The sequence below is a fragment of the Carassius auratus genome, chromosome 4 (assembly GCF_003368295.1).
Source record: "Carassius auratus strain Wakin chromosome 4, ASM336829v1, whole genome shotgun sequence".
In the NCBI taxonomy this organism is placed as follows: Eukaryota; Metazoa; Chordata; class Actinopteri; order Cypriniformes; family Cyprinidae; genus Carassius; species Carassius auratus.
Window position 1 is genome coordinate 17632201 of NC_039246.1, and position 9068 is coordinate 17641268.

General features: G+C 39.9%; 1 protein-coding gene across 1 annotated transcript; it reads left to right on the forward strand.

The window, feature by feature from the left end:
• Nucleotides 1-2013: 2013 nt before the first annotated feature.
• On the forward strand, nucleotides 2014-8664 carry LOC113061193 (ubiquitin carboxyl-terminal hydrolase 44). Its single transcript, XM_026230250.1, has 7 exons — nucleotides 2014-2149; nucleotides 3915-4176; nucleotides 4517-5785; nucleotides 6494-6689; nucleotides 7142-7250; nucleotides 7337-7542; nucleotides 7666-8664. The coding sequence occupies exons 2-7, from the start codon at nucleotides 4000-4002 to the stop codon at nucleotides 7794-7796; spliced, it is 2088 nt and encodes a 695-aa protein (XP_026086035.1). The 5' UTR covers nucleotides 2014-2149; nucleotides 3915-3999; the 3' UTR covers nucleotides 7797-8664.
• Nucleotides 8665-9068: the final 404 nt, after the last annotated feature.

The window sequence follows — 9068 nt, forward strand, 5'->3', positions numbered from 1 at the left end:
AGGATGAAATTTAGTGTGAATCACACAGAATTCTAAGAGACAATGTTTAAGTAAAAAGGTTGTGTGTGATTATCCATGAGGAACAGCAGCAGTTGTTCACACTGGACACGAGTCATTTTCTGGATCACAGCCTTCACAAACATCTTGCTAACCAAAGCTGTTTGAACACAAACATAAAGAGCCTGTTCATTTTCCTTTTTTTTTTTTTTTTTGGATAAACTCCCTACATTTTAAGTGAAAATTTAGGCTGTGGATTTAATTTAAGGTTATTAGAAACATTTACATCACAGTTTTAAAGATTGGGATCAGAACAACAAATTTCTTTTTTAAACAGATTGTACTTTTTTTTCTGCAAGGATGCATCCAATTGGTGAAAAGTGACAGAAAAGGCTTGCATTGTTACAAGGAACATTCTATTTTGAATGAATTGCTGTTCTTTTGAATGGTACATTTATATATATATATATATATATATAAAGTAATTAAGGCTTCCACTGAAATATTAAGCAGCACTACTTTTTTTTAACATTGATAATGATAAGAATTATGTTTTTTTTTTTTTTTTAAGAAGCAAATCAGCATATTGGAATGATTTCTGAAGGATCATGTGACACATGAAAATTGACCTCAGGAATAAATTAAATGAAAATTTAATTAAATTTATGCATTTAGCAGACGCTTTTATCCAAAGCAACTTAAAGTGCATTCAGGCTATCAATTTTCACCTATCAAAAAAATATAAAATTACATTTTAAAATATATGTAAAAAATGAAAAATAGAAATATTTTAAAACGTAACAATATCTCACAATATAACAATTTTCACTAAAACTGTTTAAAAAAAGTAACCTTTTTAAAATATACTTTTGTAAAGTATTGTTTATTAATCCAATAATGATGTACTGTGCAATTATTAATAATGCATACATTTGTATTAATATTAATATTTTAGGATAAATTCCTAATAACTGACTTAATTTTTTTTTTTTTTTTTTTTGAGTATGAACACCAAAAGTGTAAATACAGTAAATACATTTATAGAAGAATCACATACAAGTAAAACATAATAAACACAATGAAAGACGTTTACGTTAGCTCTCCTGATAAGGATCTTGACTCATTTGGTGTAACCAGATCGTTATTAAACTAGTGGAAGCATACAGATAACTAACAACATCAACTGTGTGTAAACGTCCGCGTATCATCATGTAAACCGTGTGTTTGTGTTTATACCTGACAGTTGTTGTTTCTCTCTGAAACAGCTCTGACTGTGTTCAGTTCACGCGGACTCAAATCCACCACCATCGCAGCACCGGAAATGGCGTCACACGCTCGGCGTAACATTTAAATGTAAATAAATTAATAATTCACATGCTAATGTCCTAAGACATAAGCACGGGTACATGAAATAATCAAATTTTCTTGTATGCCAAAAAATCATGAGAATATTAAGTAAAGATCGTGTTCCATGAAGATTTAGTAAATGTCCTACCTTAAATATATGAAAACGTAATATATGGTTAGTAAAATGGATTGCTAAGAACTTTATGTGGACAATTTTAAATGCGATTTTTTTTAAAAAAAGTTTTATTTATTTATTTCGGTCCCTCAGAATGCAGATTTTCAAACAGTTGTATTTTGGTCAAGTATTGTCCGATCCTAACAAATATACATGGAAAGCTTATTTATTTGCCTCAATTTCGAAAAATAGACCCTTATGACTGGTTTTGTGGTCCAGGGTCACATTTCAATTTCCGAATGCATTCATATGCTCTTTTCTAGTGACATATGAGGAATATAAGTAAGTTCTTTTTACAAAAAGCACCATTATACCTGTAATTTTTATTCATTTGAATGCACATTCATTTCTGGACTGAGAGAGAGATGGACACGTAAACATTAGCCACCGTTTAAACTGGTTCACATCATTCACGTGTTTCGCCACCGAGCGTCTCGAGATGTATTTATTTATAAAGACAGTAAAAGTGAGGGGTGTTGAAGTGACTCTTTTGTTTTGAGCATAGACGGTTTTTAGCTGTCTGGTCCTCTCAGGCGTGACGTCACGCAGGGACACTCCACGCGACAAGTGCGGACAAGATGGCGCGCGCTGCTGTGCCGCAGGAGTAACCAGTGCTCGGCGACAAATCAGGTTAGTGAAATATCACCGATTTCAAACAGCTCCGATCATATCGTGTGCACACCAGCGGCGGAAATAAAACACAATCGGTTTGTTTCAGACGCCCAGGACCTCCGCCTCGCTTCACTGCTGTGTAATTTTAGCATTAGCGCACTAGCATCCCTTGCGCTAGGTAACTTTCCTCTATAACTTGCCGATTAGAGACACTAGACTAGCGGAGCTGCTCTGAGCTGGTTAGCTCTTTGAAACCACCGTGAGGGAGATGAAGGAAGTGGTTAGTGCCGAGCATCATTCGCCATTCTCGCGCCTAAACACCATCAAAGTCAAACTGATAGTTTTGACTAGTTAATTGAGATCAGGATGTTTGTCCATCCTCGTTAAATCACAATCCCAGAGCAAACTTCGAGTAAAACCATAGCGATAAAGACCAGCACTGGCTGTGCGCTAATAACTTTAGACAGAATAACAATGCGCTGTACGCATGTTTAACCTTCTGAACAAGACTAGTGTCTACAAAGATGTGTTTCTAGGTTGACTACTGGTTTGTTTTTGTTTAACACACGTGGGGCCCAGAGAAAGCGAGGTGTTATTTTAGTAGTGACACAGATAATAAGGCGTCCGTGAAGCCAAATAAGGGACATATTTGCTTAAGCCGGGTTGTTTACATACTGAGATAAATACTCTCTGATGGCTTGAGATTCATGCTTTAGTTTAGATTACACTTTAAAGCACCATGATATTATCAGACACAGCACCGAGGTAACGTGTCTAAAAACATGGTATGTCATGGAAATACTGTGCTAAATATGTTTAGAGTGACATAAATACCATGTTATTTGACTATGGTGAAGATTCAGTGTTGTGATATATCAGAAACCTAAACTAATTCTATTTGACCTTTGTATTGTGTGTGTGTATGTATGTATATGTAGTGGTTTATAGTGTATCAATGTAAAACAGTTTTTATTATACTTTTTTTTTTTTTTTGGGACATGACATACCATGGTATTCTTTAAATCACTTTGTAGTACCTGAATATAGCGCTCGCTCTGTAATGTATACTTCAGTTTACCTTGGTATTACTGTGTTGGAGAAATACAGAGATTGTTAGTTTCTCTGTGATCTCTCTCTCTCTCTGTGTGTGTGTGTGTGTGTGTGTGTGTGTATGTGTGTGAGATGGCGGGAATAGATTCTTCCTCCTGTAGTATCGGCTCAACCGTGTTCTTGTGCAATAGTTTTATGATGGCTCTGTTAAACTGCTGTCTTAATATAACCTTATGTACACTGTGTGTATCTAAGGTTTCCTTTGATATGGGATCACTGAAATGGGTTTCACAAAACACTGAAGACACAATAAATATTACTACAAATTTAAAATAACTGCTTTATATTTTAACAGATTTTAAGTGTTACCTAATTTTTTTCCTGTGATGCAATGCTGATTTTTCATCATTGCTCCAGTCTTCAGTATCACATGATCCTTCAGAAATCTCTCTATTGTGCTGATTTGCATGTGAAAACAGCAGCGATTTGTTTTGCAGTGTTCTCTGATGATTGATGAATAGAAAGTATAAAGGACAGCAATTAGATATTTCTTTTTCAAATCTTTACTGTCACTTAAAAAAATAAAGTCTTAATGAACCTTGAATTTTCGAATGATTCTGTACTTGTTTGAAATATTTATGACTAGAAATAATGTCACGAATGAAGGATAGGCCCACTTCTACAAAAAAAGCCCACATTTGTTTTCATCTGATCCATTTTTTGCCTTCTGCAGATTACCCATCATGCCTTGGGAGGAGCTGGTTTCACTGCTGGCTGCCGTCACCTTGGTGATGTGAAGAGGGCGGTGACTGACTGTGATGGACAGGTGTAAGCACGTGGGTCGCTTAAGGCTCGCGCAGGACCACTCGATCCTGAACCCGCAGAAATGGCACTGTGTGGACTGCAACACCACCGAGTCGGTGTGGGCATGTCTCAGCTGTTCGCATGTAGCGTGTGGACGCTACATAGAAGAACATGCGCTTCAGCACTTTAAGGTATGATTAAATGATGAGTCACGTACAAGTAATTGATATATTGTTTAAAGTCCTTTAATATATACAATTTATGCCAAAAATTGGGTGCTGTTTTCGACTAACTGGGACCCTGGCACACCACTTACATATTGTTGCTTTTTTGTTGGTTTTGTTTGCTTCTGTTTCCCTCATTTGTAAGTCTCTTTGGATAAGTGTCTGCTGTGCTAACTGATTAAATGTAAATGTAGATATAAACGTGTTAATATCTATAAAAAATGGCAAACCTATTGTTAGATTGCGTCTGATTTTATAATACTGTTTCTTTGATGTTATATTCATATTATAGTTTATTTGTCTTTAGGAGCAGCACCACCCTTTGGCGCTGGAGGTGAATGAATTGTATGTATACTGCTACTTATGCGATGACTACGTGCTGAATGATAATGCGACGGGTGACTTGAAGCTACTGCGTAGCACGCTAAGTGCCATCAAGAGCCAGTGCTATGAAGTCACCACACGCAGTGGCCGCACCTTGCGCTCGTCCTCGGTCGCAGGTGATCAGTTGTCGACCAGCACACAGGAGCTGCAGTTGCGTGACGAAGACCGTATGTTCACAGCGCTGTGGCACCGCCGTCGTGCCCTGATTGGCCGTGTGTTCCGCTTGTGGTTTGCACAAACAGAACGGGGGAAGAAGCGATTGGAGGAGGAGCGGCAGCAGGAGGAAGAGGACGAGAGGAAGCGGGAGGCACGGGAAAGAAGGCGGCAACTCAAACGGCAGCTCAAGGAGGAGCTGGAAAGCGCACCTCCGAGGAAGAGCCATCGCATTCGTCGTCAGAGCCTAAAGGCAGCTTCTACGGATGCCACGGCAGTGTCAACCAAAAGCACCAAATCTGTCAGGCGTAGGTCTGTTCCTTCTCGTGTCTCCACCCCTACTCCACGAACTCCTAGAGAGAGAACGCCTCAGCAGAGGCCCCGTCCACAACCCAAGGCTAAACGGCCTCGGGCCCCTCCCCCTAAAACAGGCGATTCACCTGTCAAACGGCGACCCACCGTAACTCCAGGAGTGACGGGTTTGCGCAACCTTGGAAATACTTGCTACATGAACTCGATATTGCAGGTTCTGAGTCACTTGCATGTATTCCGGGAGTGCTTTTTGAGGCTAGATCTGAACCAAGCACTAGAGCTGCTAGCCTCTGCGGTCAGCCGCAAGTTAGGACTCTCTACACAGCGTGTGCTCCAGCAAAAAGGCTCCAACCAGGGGTCAGGGCTCAGCGGAGGGGCCTCCCGTTCGCGCAACATGGAGCTCATACAACCTAAGGAGCCCAGCTCCAAACACATCTCGCTTTGTCACGAGTTACACACACTGTTTCAGGTGATGTGGTCAGGCAAGTGGGCTCTGGTGTCTCCGTTTGCAATGTTGCACTCCGTGTGGCAGCTGATCCCGGCGTTCCGGGGATATGCACAGCAGGACGCGCAGGAATTTCTTTGCGAACTCTTAGATAAAGTACAGCATGAGCTGGAACGGACCAGAACGCTGACACCTGCCACTGTTCCGGCCAATCAGAGACGGCTTATCAAACAAGTCCTAAGTGTGGTCAACACCATCTTTCATGGCCAGCTCCTCAGTCAGGTAGAGTTTGCACGCAACATACAATGACGTATGGAGTTTGAGCTAATCTGTCCTCACCGGGATTCAAACTCAATTCCTGGAGAGCCACAGCCCTGCAGAGTTTAGCTCCAACCCCAATTAAATGCACCTGATCCAGCTAATCACGTCCTTCAGGCTTATTAGAAAAATTCATAGTTTGTGTGTTGGAGCAGGGTTGGAACTAAACTCTGCAGGGCTGAGGCCCTCCAGGGACTGAGTTTGAAACACCTGCCATAGGGTGTCCCATTTGACATTTCTAGTTTTCAGAAGGGTGCTCAAAAGTGCCTCTCTTTGAAGCTGCCATTTATGTGCACTTTTGTAGAGCCCATGTTAGTACACGCTTGGCAAAAGTGCACATTAAGGATGACGACCCAAAGGTCTATGTAAAATTATGAAGGACAGCAAGGGATTAGGGTAGAATTTGGGACAGGACCAAAAAAAACTTATAGCAGAACACAGTGTACATTGGGTGTTGCATTCTCTGAGTTGCCACAAAGGGTGCTGAAGTGGGGTACTACAACGCCTTTATGCCAACATTGAGAAAGCCACATGTGCTAGCTTTCTGACGAATTTCAGATGCTTCAGTTGGATTTAATTTGCATTCACATACCTGAATGGAGTGTCCTTTAATCACTTTTTCGCATTTATGAGATACAATTTTGCTAGGTATTTTTCTCTTTTCTCTGTTAGGTGAGGTGTTTAGCGTGCGATCACCGCTCAAACACAATAGAGCCCTTCTGGGATCTTTCTTTGGAATTCCCGGAACGTTACCACAGCAACAGTAAGGATGCTGCACAGGTTCCATGTGGGCTGACGGAGATGCTGGCCAAGTTTACAGAAACCGAAGCTTTGGAGGGAGCAATTTATGCTTGCGACCACTGCAACAGTGAGTTGGAAACAATTACATGCAATGCTACTTTAATAAAATGTTTGGGATAGTAAATAAGTTGGAATTTGAAGGGGATATCATGGCACTCAAAGGTATTGCTTAGTAAAGAGGATTGTTACACTGTTACACTGTTCTTTTGATTGGACAGTCAAATAGATAACACCTAAACTCACATCAATGGCCAAGTCTGAAGTTGTTGTTGAGTTGCTCAAACAATGAGAGCAATATTTTGAAAGCCTCGTTGACCGTTTTTACACTATTCAGGATATCAACATTTTAATGGCTAACTTAGTCATCTAAATATTAAACTGGGATCAAAGAAAGTACTACAGTATCGAAAGAACACACCTTACTTTTAAGTTTCACCTCAACGGTTCAAAGCTCCTTTTGAGGAGTTAATCCCACTCATCAAAAATGCTTTAATGCAGGTGTTTTGTTGTCTTTTTAAGGCAAACTACGGCGGTTCTGTTCAAAGCAGGTGGTCTTGACTGAAGCTCAAAAACAGCTGATGGTTCACAAACTGCCTCATGTTCTCAGGCTGCACCTCAAACGCTTCAGGTACTCGTTTACATAAACATGACCTACTTTCCCAGCTTTGAGCTTGCTGTTATCGGTCGGATGTTAATGCGTGCATGTATGTTTAGGTGGTCTGGGCGAAACCATAGGGAGAAGATTGGCGTTCACGTTCAGTTTGAGCAGGAGCTGAACATGGAACCCTACTGCTGCAAAGACCCCAGTAACGTCCCCCACCCTCAACACTTCCTCTACCAACTCTCTGCCGTCGTCATGCATCATGGGAAGGGATTTGGCTCTGGCCATTACACTGCCTTTTGCTATAATACAGAAGGAGGTAAAATACGATTCTTTTCATCTGCCACTACTGAATAGCCTACTCTGTCAATCTGTTGTACTTTTGCAGGATACCAAAAGAGGGCATGAGTATTATAAACCAACTTATCCTTTTTCTTTTTAGGGTTCTGGGTGCACTGTAACGACTCCAAACTGAGTGTGTGTGCCGTGGAGGAAGTCTGTAAGGCCCAGGCCTACATTCTCTTCTACACACAGAGAAACTCTCAGGACAAAAGCAAAGCCAGTGACCTCTGACCCCTTCTGAGTACCCCATGAACCCCACAGAGACTGTTTGTTTTGTACATTGTGTTAATACAGTTTTAAAACGGTTAGATCCTTTTTCCAGTGTACAGCAATTGTGGTAAGTATGCTTTTGTCACGCACACTTATGCCTTACAGTTTTACAACTGACAGATTTCGGTAGGAGTCATTCTTGCAGTGATTGTAGCATTCGTTTGTGTGCGTGAACGAAGGGAGTGAAATTGGTCCAAGTCGGCAGCATTAATGCCACTGTCATGGGTGTCTGGATGTATTCCTGATTGTTGTCCACAAACCAAAGTCGAGTTGTGAATGTGTATCGAGCCTGAAATGTTTTTAGGGTCAGTATGAAAGAAGGTGTAAGAAACAAATGCTTTTTTTCTCTTCATATCACAAGTGTTTTAATGTCTCGAACCATTTTTTTTTTTTAAAGTGCCCTGCCAAGTCAAATCAGTTTAAAGATGTTGAGACTTTTAAACAAGACTCGATTCAGGATTTTTTCTGTCACCTTCTCAGAATGTAGTTTTATACCTGGTATTTGGGTAGAGATTTCTTTTTTCCATTTTACAGGAAAATGTAAAAGACTTTTTCACCAGCAAAAGACAATGGATGCTGTTATATTTTCCCCGTCTGTGTGTGGCGTTAATGACTGCTCTCTGTAGTCTGTACAATTTGTTGGATGTTTGCGTGACACACACACACTTGCTCAAATATCTTACGGCGTTTCCACATTTTGTTTGTTGTTCAAATCCATTTTCCTCCTCTGCTTTTGAGCAGGTATAGATGTAAAACTATGCAAATTGTTACCTCACTTCATAGAGAAATTTACCTCAATAAAAGGAGAATATTTTTGCATTTTTCTAAACAACTTGTCACCCGTTTTCTTTACTGTTTTAAAGATTGTCTTGAAACTTTTGGTGAAATTAAGTTTCTATGAAATGTGCATGTCTCTTAATATTTTACAATTCTTTTAAACTATTGGAAAGAAAGATTTTTTTCATAAAACATGAGCAAAATGCAAATTCTTTTTAACCATTCTTTCACAATTGTCACATGTAAATCATTCATAAAACCTAAAACTGTTGTGTAAATTGTTGCATTATACTAAAATGTATAAAAATGCGTAGTTTGTTTGCAAAACCTAAAAACATTCTTGCACAAATTGCAGCATATGAGTTAAACTACTGTACAGCTGCATCGTGCCATATGTAAATGAGTATAAGGCATAAATTATTAATAAAATCATTCTATGTAATTGTCTCATTCAAT

What these genes read in the sequence shown, in the direction of transcription:
- LOC113061193 (XM_026230250.1), top strand. Translation starts at nt 4,000, where the DNA reads ATGGACAGGTGTAAGCACGTGGGTCGCTTAAGGCTCGCGCAGGACCAC. An exon ending in ATGGCCAGCTCCTCAGTCAG is followed by an intron (nt 5,786 to 6,493) that starts GTAGAGTTTGCA and finishes TTTCTCTGTTAG; the next exon opens with GTGAGGTGTTTAGCGTGCGA. An exon ending in TGCTTGCGACCACTGCAACA is followed by an intron (nt 6,690 to 7,141) that starts GTGAGTTGGAAA and finishes TGTCTTTTTAAG; the next exon opens with GCAAACTACGGCGGTTCTGT.